A 14,382-nucleotide genomic window follows, 5' to 3' on the forward strand; every position below is an offset into this window, starting at 1 on the left:
TAATTAAGTCCTATTGCCATGTGAAAGACCGCAGTGAGAGGGAACTGTTGAACCCGGGAGAGCTACCCAAGTATCGATTCTCAAAGTTGTTTTCCCTGTAGATTCTAGAACAAGGGTTATTGAAAAAGGAATCATTGCAATCCTGGAAATCTTTATTGTCTTCTTGATAAACACATTGCTTAAAAAGAAAAGGAGCAACAAGAACAGGCAAACAATTATTTCAAACGAATAGGACTAATACCATCTGTCATTGGTGGTTTAGCTATGAGTGACAATGCTTTAACGACAAAATCGAGAGTTCCAGTCACTGTCATGTGTCCAATAGTGGAGTAACCTATACTTAATTTATGGACTTTGAAAGAAATAAACAAACCCAAAAATGAACACACTTAGACGTTGACACTATGCTGCTGTAAACCAAGTGATTGACTTGAATGCAGATTTCAAAACAAAGTGTTCCTAGTAAAATAATACAATATACTTAGAAAAATAATGACTCTATTCATAAAGAACAAAATATTTGTCCTGAACATACACATAATTTACAGTAGACCTATGCGCTTTCACTCACATTCTCTACATGAAACCTTTCACTCACATTCTCTACATGAAACCTATTGACCAGTTCCTACATTGCTTTATATTTCACACGTTTTCTTATTTGATTCTTTATTAGCTTTTTTCACAAAGTATAAACAGTCCAGCAAGAGATGCATATCAGTCCTAGTAGTAGTCTTTTCAGTAACTTGCTGCAGTGAAGTTGACCCTCATCATATAGCTGTAGGTTATGGGGCACAGTGGAGGTTGGTGGAGGGTGAAACAGGAGGGTGGTTGCATTGTAATGGCAGAACCATTGTGGTGAGGGAGGCGTAGAAGTGCAGTCTTTGGACTCTTGGGTGTAGAAACGGGCCCCAGCCAGAGCCTTTGTGGTGGGAGGCTGCGGGGGGTGATGGGAAGGGACAGAGCATCATGTGGCCTTCATTGCCCAGACACCTGTGTGCGCCTCAGGTTGTCCTTCACGCGAACAAACTCAGGGACACCTTTCTCCTGCTCCTCTCGACGCCTGATCTCCTCCTGCTCATACTGAAACACAAAAGTAGACTCATTTCAGACACTTCATTTGACATTTTATTAATTGAGCAGATGATCTTATCCAGAGCGACTTACAGTAGTGAGTGCATCCATTTTATAACAACTTTTTCATACTGGTGCCCCATGAGAATCGAACCCACAATCCTGGCGTTGCAAGCGCCATGCTCTACCAACTGAGTCACACTGGATCCAGTAACTTTTTTCTTCTCACACATGGTCATAGCCTATTTTTGTAAATACCCCATTTGTTTATCCTCTTACTGTTAACTACATAGTGTGTGTGTTTCTGTGTGTGTGTCTGTGTACTACCTCCAGCAGTATCTGCTGTCTCTTGCGTAGTTCAGTCTCCAGTTCTAAAGGAGGCCGTAGAGCCAGTTCCTGCTCTCTATGCTGCTCCAGCCTCCTCTGTTCCAGGACTCGCTTCAGCTCAGGCTTCTCTCCCGGTAACAGGCCTCTAAAAGGAGGCACAACAGACAACATATTCACACTACTGAGCCAAGCAGAGGTGTACTGTGCCGGCCTGGTTTGCATCCGACATAGTTGCGAGACCATGCAGGCACAGCTTGCTCTGTGCTGTGCCAAGCGGTGCCTGCATTTCTGTCTACAATGTGAAAAGAAAATATCAAAGTCAGAAGAGTACGGATCGAGTTGGGATGGTTGCGTGACAAGGGTATGACATACACCATCCTCAGGCCTCAGTGTATAACATGTGAACTGTAATGTCACTGTAATGTCATTACAAGTATGCATGAGCCATGCCATGAGGCAGACAGAGCCATAAATATACATTAAAATGAATACACACACTACAACTGGGAATAAAAGCACCATCATTTAGTTACCAATATGGTTTTATCCCACACACACAATTACACTACATGGACAAAAGTATGTGGACAACTGCTCTTCGAACATCTCATTCTAAAATGAGGGGCATTCAAATGGAGTTGGTCCCCCTTTGCTGCTCTAACAGACTCCACTCTTCTGGGAAGGCTTTCCACTAGATGTTGGAACATTGCTGCGGGGACTTGCTTCCATTCAGTCACAAGAGCATTTGTGAGGTCAGGCACTGATGTTGGACGATTAGGCCTGGCTTTCAGTCGGCATTCTAATTCATCCCAAAGGTGTTTGATGGGGTTGAAGTCAGGGCTCTTTGCAGGCCTGTCAAGTTCTTCCACACCGATCTCGACAAACCATTTCTAGATGGAACTTCCTTTGTGCACGAGGGCATTTTCATGCTAAAACAGGACAGGGCCTTCCCCAAACTTGCCACAAAGTTGGAAGCACAGAATTCTCATTGTATGCTGAAGCGTTTAGATTTCCCTTCACTTGAACTAAGGGGCCTAGCCTGAAACCATTAAAAACAGCCGGAGAACATTATTCCTCCTCCACCAAACTTTACAGTTGGCACTATGCATTGGGGCAAGTAGCATTCTTCTTGCATCCATCAAACCCAGATTCCTCCGTCGGACTACCAGATGTTGAAGCGTGATTCGTCACTCCATAGAACGCGTATCTACTGCTCCAGAGCCGATGCTGGGCATTGTGATCTTAGGCTTGTGTGTGGCTGCTCGGCCATGGAAACCAATTTCATGAAGCTCCCGACAAACAGGTATTGTGCTGACATTGCTTCTAGAGGAAGTTTGGAACTCGGTAGTGAGTGTTGCAATCGAGGACGATTTTTACGTGCTACGCGATTCAGCACTTGGCTGTCCCGTTCTGTGAGCTTGTGTGGCCTACCACTTCGCAGCGGAGTCATTGTTGCTCCTAGACGTTTCCACTTCACAATAACAGCACTTACAGTTGACTGGGGCAGCTCTAGCAGGAAAGATATTTGACTGACTTTTTGGAAAGGTGGCAATATGACAGTGCCACGTTGAAAGTCCCTGTGCTCTTCAGTACAGGCCATTCTACTGCCAATGTTTGTCATGGCTGTGTGCTCAATTTTACACAACTGTCAGCAACGGCTGTGGCTGAAATAGCAGAATCCACTAATTTGGCCATGTAGTGTATCTGCACCATTAATTTTGTTTATGCATTGGCAGATGTGATCTTTCTTAAAACTATTGAGATGTACAGTGCATTCAGAAAGTATTCAGACCCCTTGACTTTTTCCACATTCTCTTACATTACAGCCTTATTCTAAAATTGATTTAACATTTTTTTTTTTACCCCCACAATTACAAAGCAGTGTCGCTGCACAGCTATTTTTAGGTCTCTCCAGAGATGTTTGATCGATTTCGGTGCCTTTTGGCTAACTCCAAGCGGACTGCCTTTTACTGAGGAGTGGCTTTCATCTGGCCACTCTACCATAAAGGCCTGATTGGTGGAGTGCTGCAGAGATGGGAGAACCTTCCAGAAGGACAACCATCTCCACTGAGGAACTCTGGAGCTCTGTCAGAGTGACTATCAGATTCTTGCTCACCTCCCTGACCAAGGCCCTTCTCCCGCGACTGCTGAGTTTGGCCGGGCGGCCAGCTCTAAAAAGAGTCTTGGTGGTTCCAAACTTCTTCAATTTAAGAACGATAGAGGCTGCTGTGTTCTTGGGGACCTTCAATTCTGCCAACATTTTCCTTACCCAGATTTTTGCCTCGACACAATCCTGTCTTGGACAATTCCTTCAACCTCATGGTTTGGTTTTTGCTCTGACATGCACTGTCAACTGTGAGACCTTATATAGACAGGTGTCTGCTTTTGCAAATAATGTTCAATCAATTGAATTTACCACAGTTGAACGCCAATCAAGTTGTAGAAACATCTCAAGGATGATCAATTGAAACAGGATGCACCCGAGTTCAATTTCGAGTCTGAGTGAAGGGTCTGAATACTTATGTAAATAAAAATGTCTAAAAATCTGTTTCTGCTTTGTTGATATAGGGTATTGTGTAGATTGATGAGGGGGGGGACAATTTAATCTATTTTAGAACAATACTGTAATGCAACAAAATGTGAATAAAGGGAAGGGGTATGAATATTTTCCAAATGCACTGTATAATATAACCTTTAGTCTATTTCTGTGTATATTGTAAGTATATGCGAGTCTTTGTTTCAAGTTGGTCCTTTGTAACTCGGTAGAGCATGGTGCTTGTAATGCCAGGGTAGCCGGTTTGATTCCCGTGACCACCCAATCGTAAAATGTATGCACGCATTACTGTCGCTTTGAATAAAATTGTCTGTTAAATGGCATATATTATTAACCAACCGTTTGGTGCTGAGCAGTAGTTCGCGGTGCAGGTCGTGGTGGCTGGGTGTCTCCACAGTGGAGCCATTCAGTTTCACCCTGGGCGGCTGCTGGGACTGGGTCTGAGTCCCCTCCGGGACCTCACTAAACTCTGTAGATTGCCGGGACAGGGGCTCTCGGCACACATAGTTCTCTCCAGGAGAGGAAAGTGTTCATTATTTTTCATATGATTTGGCACAAGTCTAGCCTGATTCTTGCCAGCTCTGTTGCTGTCAGAAAATTCCATAAGGAATTGACAAGAGAGCAAAAATGGACAGGCACTCAGGTTAGCACAAGTCAACTTGTACCATCAAATCTAGATCATATAATTCATGAATTGAATCAGTACTAGGTTTTACTACAGATATACCTTTTCGGTGGTGTCGAAATCCTGGCCGCTGAGGAAGCACCTGAAAGGTGAGGGAGAAAAGAGAGGAAATCATTCATTAACTCAAGCAGAGTATAACAAACATTGCACTGCATGTGGTCCTGTGATATGATGCAGTAGGGAACAACAGCCACACCACATGGTACCAAGGATACGGGTGTAAAACAGAGAACTGATGAAGACACTGTCAATGAGCCACATAGTGGAATCTCTTTCAACGTTTGCTCCACATGCTATTTGATCACCATCTCCAGAATCTGCTATGAAACAGTAGGTGTGTGTGTGTGTTATTTTCCTATAGTGCAAAACAATATCCATCATAGAACACCTTTTAATCAAACAATATGCTATGTAATCAAGTCGTCCCTTGGTTAATCAAGCTGCTTGTTGATTTGCCCTGTGGGATCTAGGTTGTGTAATTACATAGGTGCTACAAGAGGAAGTGCCATCCTTGGCTCTTAACGCATGTCGTCTGTATTTACTCAAAGCGCTATCGCACAGAGGGAGCCGATGGCTGACGACTGAATCATGTAACGCGTCTAATCACCCTTTCAGATCGTCAGGTCTTATCAAATGTTTGGCTCCACCCTCAAGGTTGCCAAGGTTTCCCTGGCCCATTCTCAAGCTCATCATCACCACAGGAGCTTTAATGTCATCGTGATAACAATGCCATGTTAACTATTTTATGGCAAAAATAAACAAATATGAGAGATCGTGGTACATAACGATGGATGAGTCGTCCTTCTCATTATACCCTGGAGGCCGATGAAAAGAAAACACCAAGCTATTAGAACTGAACAACTTTTGCACCTTTTTAAACCATGTAATAGCCTTATTATAAAACTTGTTTAAGTCTTTATGAAGGTGAATGTATCGTAAAGTGTTACGATTGGAAGTACAGAAATGGCTACCACAGCTGGTGAGAGAGAATCAACTCATCATAACAGACTGTCCCTTCTAGTACGCACACAGCAGAGCACATGCCTCTGCCAGCCACACCCAGTAGTTGAAATCAACTCTTGTTTGGAAGTATGCCTCATGGATAGTATCATATTAACCAGAGGGCAGATGGCAGACTGCAGTTGTTGTGACTGGCCTTTCACTAAGACAGACAAAGTCAAAACCCATCTTGTTCCAGGCCACAGTAATGTCAACACTGCAGGTCTAGATTGTCTTGCGTGCTGGACTGATGGCTCTGCACACATATGTTGGAGACAAGGAGGCTGTGGGAAGTGACTGCTATTGGTCCTGCAGCCCATCAACTACCCAGCATGCCCTATGCTGTGCCAAGTTGTGCCTGCATGTCTGTCTATTGCTGCTTTTCAACTTTAACGTCGGTGTTACAATAGTGTATACACCCTTATGTTATACTACGGAAATTGTGTTTCCATAGCTAGGGCTGACAGTGAGGACCTGTGAAGAGAAGAGTCAACCTCTGCATCATCAAAACAGTTGCTTTGTAAGGTGTTAAAGTTCTTAAAGTTCACAGTTAGCCATTGTTATGTAAATTCCAGCTGAAAAAGAATCAGTGGCCTGGCTTTTGCCCCAAGTGAGAGCATGTCTGACGGAGCTATGGCCCAGTGCGACACGGTTGCAGGTCCACGTAGATGGAACTAGAAAAGTCTGAGCCTTTTGGGTGAAACACTGGTGTAAATCCTGCATGGAAATGTGCCATATAAGACATGTCACTCTATATTAAAGACGGTATGGTGCCAAGAACTATCCTCTCTCTCGCTCCCCCTCCCTCCCGCTTGGAGCCAGGTCCCAGCAGGGTGTTGATCTGGAAATGGAGGATTAAGAGGACAAAGCCAGGGACGGAGACTGGGACAGATCCAAAGTTAAGGATTGCGTGAATGCCAGTCGCCATCCAGACCAGTCCAATCTGGTCTACTGGTCTGTTTTCTCCCAAACCATTCAGGCACCGTTGCCGAGGGGGCATATGTGTTCTGGAGTCGGGAGATTAGACCGCTACATCAAACTCTGACACACATCATTCCATTTCATATCATTGTGCTAAATCACAACAACTATGTATTCATTTCTTGAGGGGACAACCTCTTAGATTGAATTTGTATCACTATATCATCAGTTTATGGTCAAACCAGTTCAATAAGAAGTTTGTCCCTTGCTAGATTCAGATGACCCATTTTTGACAGCCCACTTGGCCACCTTGTGGCCATTAGTGGTAACATTATTTTTTATTGTATTGTTTAATTTAACCTTTATTTAACTAGACAAGGCAGTTAAGAACAAACTCTTATTTACAATGATGGCCTACCCTGGCCAAACCCTCCCCTATGCCGGATGACGCTAGGCCAATTGTCCTTCCACACACTGTCTGTAATGGTCTATTACTGACTAAATATAGACACTGTAAAGTTTTGCTCTGCCTTGAATATAACCCCATAAAACATTTCAAATCCAGAAAGCAATGCTGTCCATCCATTGGACTAATGCATAATGAACATGGAATCCAATCTGTAAAGGACATTATCAATCATCATCATCACAGATCAGATACTTTTCTGTGTTGAACAGAATCAGCTGTTAACCATAGAACTAGAACATAATTATATTTCTGTGGTCACCACCACCTGTGACAGGTTGCCAACAGACAACCAGACATGACCGTTGAGCCTCCAGTTCAGACAGGAAGACGATAATTCAGGAAGACGATAATGAATAGACTCACTTTCTTTGTGCTGTATGACCCTTCCATGGCACGATCGCCACAGTCCCCCATTTCTATCAAGCTACAAGATCCCCCTCTCTCTTATTCAATAGTCCATTGTCAAATGCCACACACCTCGAGACAGACGGGTGTCTGCTTCTTTCTGGCTTCCGAATCCAACATAGTAGTGTGGTCGCTGAGTAGAAGACTGTCTGTAGGTTACAGTTCAATGTCTTAACCTACCAGTTGTCAACACACAGTGGTAGTAGGAAACCCCTGTAATCCCGTTACGCTATTCAAGATTATGGTGCATCCCAAATGACACCCTTATTCTCTATATAGTGCATTCCTTTTGACCAGGGCTCTTGTCAAAAGTAGTGCACTACATAAGGAATAGGGCACCATTTGTGACGCAAGCTAAGCCTCACCACAACCCCCAGGGAGTGGGACGTCAGATTAGCTAATTGCCGTGGACATCAATGCTGCTTTTAACCACTCCAAATTACAAATGTAATGTAATGCAGAATAAACAAGCAGAGTTGCTCTGCTGCTTTTAAACCAAGATAACATGGCAGTCCTCTCAGCATCTTTGGGAATCTACTCCTTGACAGCTGAGCCCTTTAATGCTGTCTAGTAAATCTGACAACATGGTCTAAGGCCTTTATGCTTTCAAGTAAATTAATTAATATATGGTTGCTATTACTGTAGGGTGTTTTCAATAAGTCTAATACTGGAATGTTACACGAACCAACAGGCCGGGGGAGTAAAAGAGTGATAGAGTATGCTTGCTTGCTACTTTAGATTATATATAGGATTAGACATTCGATTTCCCAGACACAGATCAAGCCTAATCTTGGACTAAAAAAAACATCACAAATTGAGATTCTCCATTGAAAGCGCTTTTTAGTCCAGGACCAATCTGTTAGGAAAACCATTCCTAAATGTAAATAGAGAGAGGTGGATTTTCCCACACATGGGGTGCATTTTAATAGTCTAAAGTGGCTTCCTCTTATTGTCTCCTTTCCTCACAGATCTGGAAACATCACATAGGTCCAGTTTAGCTCTTCAAATCAGTGCAGAATGCAGATGGAAGTAGAAAAGGAAAAGATTCCACTTAGAGATGCACCATTATTGTACCAGATATGGAATAGAATGGTTTTGCAACTGGCTTTCATGTACTAGTATGTCTCAAAAGCCATCAGATCTTCCTACTACTCAGATACATGTAAACAAAACAAATACAAATGTCGTAGCTGCCTACCTTTGCTTCCAGCATTCCTTCTGTTCCTGTGATGCTGCTTGCTCGTCGATCCATTAGTCCTTCCTTTCCAGTAGCACTCAAATCGACGTATTTCGAGCTCCACTGATCAGCCTGTTTACAGAAGTCGCTCATGTATAACTACTAAACAAACGACAAGAAGCATACAGATACGTTACTGATTTTAAAAGCTTTGGCAGTAACCACAACCTGTGAAAATGGCAAACGGTATGCGACGCTTATTTCGGCATCATGAAACAAATGGAAGTACAGTTGCTTACTAACTTTAGTTAGCAAACTAACTTTAGCCACCAGGAAGTTCAGGTGTTGTTAGCAAGACAACTAGCTAAAGTTAGCTAATGTGGAGACGTGGCTCACAGCACAAGCCATTAATGTCAAAAGCCCTAAATGATATTCAAACTTGCTTGAAATGCACAATTCGGTAACTTTAGCTCATTTCAAAAACTGTACAAAACAAATATGTGAAATGTATACATCAATTTGCTATAATGCCACATCTACTATATTTCTCTGAACAGTGTATTCATTCGATGGTTTACTGGTGTTCGGCTTGCTGTTCATCTGCACGTGTGCTTACCTGAAGAAAGTGCCTCGAGTGAAGGGCTGGCTGCTGGCAGAGAAGAGAGGGGTCTGGGGGGTGTTCTTCAAAGGTATTTAATAGGAATAAGATGGTGCCTCCCAAAATAACATGCCAGAGATTGATAATTAGTCAACAGCGTTAAATCAGACACCCCTAAACGTATGCTTTCTGAAAGAGAAAATTAAGCATGATTTCATTAAAAGTTAATGTATATCACTTGTGCATTTTGCACAGACACCTCCACTGGCTTTTCTAATGAGTGTGAAATGTGATGTTTTTTACAACTTGATATCACCTTGATTGTCTTTGTTATTGGCTCAACAGCATCTGTGATTGGGACCAGACTTCACCTGACAGTGGCTCTATCCTGTGTGACCATGGCGTTCTATGTTCTCTTTCTAAAATGACCAAATAGGAGTCTGGACTGTCGAGTCTGGTCCCAGATTTGTTTGACAATGACAACAATGGATTTGGCAAGACCGCACAAACAAATCTGGGACGAGGCTACATGGACACTGCCGCTGAGCTTGGAACCAATGAACAATGTGGCGAGAAAAGAGGACGGGGCTACACGCTTTTGAAATGTGGTCTTCTGTCTGTCAACACGCCACACACCCTTCACTTTCTGAAGTGAGATGTTTATTTTATTTGGAACGGTGATGAAAAAGACACGGACTGACACAGAGATCAACAACACGAGTGTCCCCCTGTGTGCAGTCAATGGTCAAAATGGGGTGGTTGATTTATCTCTTTTTGTTAATAGAGTTTTGAGATTTTATGTGGGGGGTTTTTGCAAGACAAATGGTACTGGTGTAAATATATTCCAAGTGCCTTGTCTTGTTGAATTTACTGGCAGTTACTTGAGTGAAGAGTGAGGCTTCACCATTGTGTGACTAGTGTTGTTGGGGTTCAGGACTTTGGACTAATGTACCTACACAGGACCAATGTATAATATAGCCATTCATTTGACATGAAACATGACACTAATGATCTGAACCACATCTTAACATTTGCCAGTACTTTGTCCCTTATTACAGTGATGCAAAGTGTATATTTTTCTAAGATGTGGATGAGGGTGAACATGGAAACAAAGTGTTTCAAATATATCACAGTAAATAAATGCATTTTAACAATTTATAAGGTATTTATATATATATGTACATTACCAGTCAAAAGTTTGGACAGGACAAAGCCTTTATTTGAGTTCTTTATTTTTTACAATTGTCTACATTGTAGAAGAATAGTGATGACATCAAAGCTATGAAATAACACATGGAATCATGAAGTAACCAAAAAAGTGTTATTTCATAGTTTTGATGTCAATACTATTATTCTTCAATGTAGAAAATAGTTCAAATACAGATTTTTTTTTTAAATGAAGGCTACTGTACTTGAAAAGTTCTTGACATTTTCCGGATTGACTGAACTTCATGTCTTAAGGTAATGATGGACGGTCATTTCTCTTTGCATATTTGAACCATAATATGGACTTGGTATTTTACGAAAAAGGGCTATCATCTGTATACCACCCCTACCCTGTCACAACACAACTGATTGGCTCAAACGCATTAAGAAGGAAAGAAATTCCACAAATTAACTTTTAAGAAGATACACCTGTTAATTGAAATTAATTCCAGGTGACTACCTCATGAAGCTGGCTGAGAGAATGTCAAGAGTGCAAAGCTGTCATCAAGGCAAAGGGTGGCTACTTTGAATAATCTAAAATATATTTTGATTCGTTTAACACTTTTTTGGTTACAACATGATTCCATAAAGAAAAACCCTTGAATGAGTACTAGTCAAAATGTTGACTAGTACTCTGTATGTTGTGTGGTTTATTATAAACAAGCTAATGTAGGCCTACTCATTACAAGGCATGCCCACATTACCATTGATGGCCACACGAGGGCACGCTATTATTTTACTCCAACCTTTCTTTCCTCCGAGTTCCCATGATTCTCTGCGCTCTATAAATTCAACAACGCGGTAGTACTGTCAGTTTTATTTGAATGGTGTTATGTTTGTACGTGTTGTGTGCCTGTGCGACTGAATGAGTGTGTGATTGTTTTAGGTTTATAGTTCTACACAGTGGTCTGATTTGATCCGGTTGGGGTTTGACCTTGCCCCGATTCTGAAATGATAGAACCCGACATGCGAGCTCCTGAGGCAATGAGCATGTCATAAATTGTGGTCAGAAGTGATGACTCGATCAGATATACTAGTGCCGAGGAGTTTTGTAGTTTTACCTCATTCTCCACACTGGCCAATGAGTATAACAGCGATTCTGATCTGCTATAAATTACTGCCTGAGACGATAATTAACACTGTTGTAGCTTCTTAGCCAACGTTTTCTGGCTAGCTCGCAAGCCAACCCTTGTCCAGGCAAGCTAGATCAAAAGTGCACAATTATTTTAGCCAGATAATGGAGTTAAGGACAAAAGTATTGAGCGTTTATGGAGAGAAGGGAAACACGTGTGCCAGGTTAGTTTTATAACAGAAATTCAGTGGCTCTACTGCTTCATCTCAATTTTTTTTTAAAGCCTGGGTGGCAACAAACATTTGATCAATGTGCAACCAAACAAACATTTTGATGTTATAAGGTTCATACTTTCACACAACTGTTGGCTTCTGTGCTGAAAATGCAACCACCACTCAACTATGCTGTCAAAGTTAAGGAATGCTTATATTTTAAGATGTTTCAGCGACTTGAATACTTAAATATAGTAATGATCTTGTGTAGGGGGGTAGTTCACTGGAAGTTCAGTGATGTCCATCGCCCACTGAGTGAGTTGTGTGACAGTATTATTAGGTGGAGTAGAATCCTCCGTCGTGCTTCCTAGAGTATCCCCTGTTAGTAGAGGCGTTGTGATGAGATTCTGTGGAGACAAAAAAAAATACATCTTATCATACATTGTTAGGGAAAATGCCCTGCCTAGGCTAGTAGAGAACTGATTTCACTCATACCTGGCCAGGCCCAGGGCTTTTACAATTAGCTCAGAACTAGGACAACAATCTTTTAGGAGTCCCAGTAGTTATGGCAATGGTCAAAAAGCTCTTAAAATAACCAGTCACAAGAAGTAGCTGAGATGACGATAGATGTTCCTTTCACAGACTACCTGATTATAGATTGGATTTCAGTCCTACTCATCCTCTTCTTGCCTGCGTGTATTCGCTAAGTATTCGCTAATCAATTATTTATTGAACAAGTCATTAGGGTTGTATTGAAATCTTACCGATTGTTCCCTCAATGCTGTAGATGGAAGACTTCTGTGAGTTCATCCATACTTTAACTTCTGTCTTGGTTTCACACAAGGGCGCTTCATGTTTTGCACGGTTCTTCAGAGTCCTCCTGCAGAGTTAGTTTTACATTAGTTGAGTTAATCTCTTCCCGCAGCTTCTGTTCGGCACCCTATTCCCTATATAGTACAATACTTTTTGACCAGAGCTCTCGACTACAGCAGCACCACAGTTGAGCATCCCCCCCGTTCCATCACACTCACCCATGGTCGTCAGTAAAAGTCTCCCTCTGGTATAAGGTCTGGTTCTTACTACTGAGGAACTCTTGGTGGTGGTCATAGGTTGATTTCAAATGGAAGTCTAGGCTGTCTTTAGGTGCCTTGGTTGGGAGAGAGTGCAGTAATGTGATAGGTGATTGTTCTGTTTGTACATGTAAATTCTGAATTTCTTCAGTTTCTGTAAAATGTGTGCATGAATCAGTCAAGTCAAATACGTTTATATTGTACTAGCTAGCTGAATTTGGCTAGTACAACTTATTTTCATGTTGTCCTTTGTGACAAGCTAATAATAGGCATAGGCCTATTATAGATAAATAATATTAGCCTACCTGCCGGTCATGATACCGGACATTCCTCCTAATGCTGGCTAGAGTAGTCCTGTCATTTAGACGACTCCACGGTTCGTCATTTTGAGCTATGTGAGTTGGTTTATCAAATGGCTCTTTCTGTTAATTTGGAAGGAAGAATGCATAGGCTGATCAAATAGCGGAAATCACGTAGGCCTACTTAAAAGTAAAAACATATATATATATATATATATATATATATATATATATATATATATATATATATATTTAGGCAAAAAAATAGCTAAATATCATGAGTGCTAGAGCTGCAATTTAGGCCTACCTGACATTGCCTTGCCCCAGTCAATGAGTAGTCGTTCTCAGTTTTAGGAAAAGGAAAGGGATCTCTCGTTCGTGGCATTATAAAAGCTCGAAATGTTACAATGTTGAGGATGATAAACACATGCTCTTGCCGAATTGTATCCCCTTGTTTGTCACACTAGAATGTTGACTAACTCACCATGGTTGCTAGGCGATTCATTGTGACATCTCACATCCACATATATAATTTATTATATTATTCCTTATCCTTTGCAGAAATGTGAGTTTACGAAAGGTTTAGGTTTGCCAATTTTGACTAATGTAATTTATTGAAGGTATATAGCAAGCGCTATTCATTTACACAAAGCCATCTCAAAGCGATGTGAAGCATCAACAAAAAAACAAGCATTTTAAAAACAACATAATTGATAATGAGTTGATGATTAATGACTAGGATATTATTTATGGCAAGCAATATTGTAATGAAAAATAAATATAAAAAATGAGTGTACCCTGTAATATCACGTTCATGTTTCCTACTATGTAAACCCAACCAATTGCCGTGTCTTGCCAGGGGTTTCCAGTCCACTAGTTACAACAGCCACAAAGTCACAATTGGCTATATTTCATATAAACAAAAATGTGAAAAAAACAATTGCCTAACATTTTTTGTCTAATCCCTGTTTACCAAACAAATGGGGCCGAATAAAAATGCACAAGGCCTAAATTCAGTTGACAATATCGTGCACTTGTCAAAAAGGGCCGCGCTATCCGGATTCATTGGGACGTCCAAACCTCCCATTGAGGTTGACGTTTAAAAGGGTTAAGGTAAGGGTTAAGCCGTTAAGGTTAGAGTTTGATAAGGGTAAAGGGTAGGGGTTTAGCATATGGACGTCCCAAGGATCCCAGATAGCACTAATCATGTCAAAAAGCACCTGTGGAGTGCGGTAATGCCTGCAAATACCCCGGAATTTTTGAATGAGAAAGATAATTGATTGTGTCAGTAAAATATACACAATCATGCTGACC

At 41.5% G+C, this 14,382-nt stretch overlaps 3 protein-coding genes across 3 annotated transcripts; 1 reads left to right on the top strand and 2 right to left on the bottom strand.

Moving 5' to 3' along the window:
* Positions 1 to 592: 592 nt before the first annotated feature.
* zgc:195245 (uncharacterized protein LOC565483 homolog) lies at positions 593 to 8,764 on the bottom strand. Its single transcript, XM_035739381.2, has 5 exons — positions 8,633 to 8,764; positions 4,683 to 4,722; positions 4,295 to 4,466; positions 1,402 to 1,546; positions 593 to 1,083 (listed from the first exon to the last, which is right to left on the bottom strand). Exons 1-5 carry the CDS (start codon positions 8,762 to 8,764, stop codon positions 979 to 981), a joined length of 594 nt encoding a protein of 197 aa, XP_035595274.1. The 3' UTR covers positions 593 to 978.
* Positions 8,709 to 10,354, top strand: LOC118360162 (protein kish-B-like). Its single transcript, XM_035739382.2, has 3 exons — positions 8,709 to 8,857; positions 9,169 to 9,300; positions 9,555 to 10,354. The coding sequence occupies exons 1-3, from the start codon at positions 8,848 to 8,850 to the stop codon at positions 9,635 to 9,637; spliced, it is 225 nt and encodes a 74-aa protein (XP_035595275.1). The 5' UTR covers positions 8,709 to 8,847; the 3' UTR covers positions 9,638 to 10,354.
* Positions 9,991 to 13,555, bottom strand: cfap276 (cilia and flagella associated protein 276). The gene is made up of 5 exons (XM_035739383.2): positions 13,376 to 13,555; positions 13,075 to 13,191; positions 12,731 to 12,846; positions 12,464 to 12,579; positions 9,991 to 12,106 (listed from the first exon to the last, which is right to left on the bottom strand). Exons 1-5 carry the CDS (start codon positions 13,451 to 13,453, stop codon positions 12,036 to 12,038), a joined length of 498 nt encoding a protein of 165 aa, XP_035595276.1. The 5' UTR covers positions 13,454 to 13,555; the 3' UTR covers positions 9,991 to 12,035.
* Between the last annotated feature and the right edge of the window lie 827 nt (positions 13,556 to 14,382).

The sequence above is a fragment of the Oncorhynchus keta genome, chromosome 27 (assembly GCF_023373465.1).
Source record: "Oncorhynchus keta strain PuntledgeMale-10-30-2019 chromosome 27, Oket_V2, whole genome shotgun sequence".
NCBI lineage: Eukaryota > Metazoa > Chordata > Actinopteri > Salmoniformes > Salmonidae > Oncorhynchus > Oncorhynchus keta.

What these genes read in the sequence shown, in the direction of transcription:
- zgc:195245 (XM_035739381.2), bottom strand. Translation starts at nt 8,764, where the DNA reads ATGAGCGACTTCTGTAAACAGGCTGATCAGTGGAGCTCGAAATACGTC. An exon ending in AAGGAATGCTGGAAGCAAAG is followed by an intron (nt 4,723 to 8,632) that starts GTAGGCAGCTAC and finishes CTCACCTTTCAG; the next exon opens with GTGCTTCCTCAGCGGCCAGG. An exon ending in ATTTCGACACCACCGAAAAG is followed by an intron (nt 4,467 to 4,682) that starts GTATATCTGTAG and finishes CCTCTCCTGGAG; the next exon opens with AGAACTATGTGTGCCGAGAG.
- LOC118360162 (XM_035739382.2), top strand. An exon ending in CTGGGGGGTGTTCTTCAAAG is followed by an intron (nt 9,301 to 9,554) that starts GTATTTAATAGG and finishes TTGGCTCAACAG; the next exon opens with CATCTGTGATTGGGACCAGA.
- cfap276 (XM_035739383.2), bottom strand. Translation starts at nt 13,453, where the DNA reads ATGCCACGAACGAGAGATCCCTTTCCTTTTCCTAAAACTGAGAACGAC. An exon ending in ACTTTTACTGACGACCATGG is followed by an intron (nt 12,580 to 12,730) that starts GTGAGTGTGATG and finishes CTAACTCTGCAG; the next exon opens with GAGGACTCTGAAGAACCGTG. An exon ending in CAGCATTGAGGGAACAATCG is followed by an intron (nt 12,107 to 12,463) that starts GTAAGATTTCAA and finishes TTGTCTCCACAG; the next exon opens with AATCTCATCACAACGCCTCT.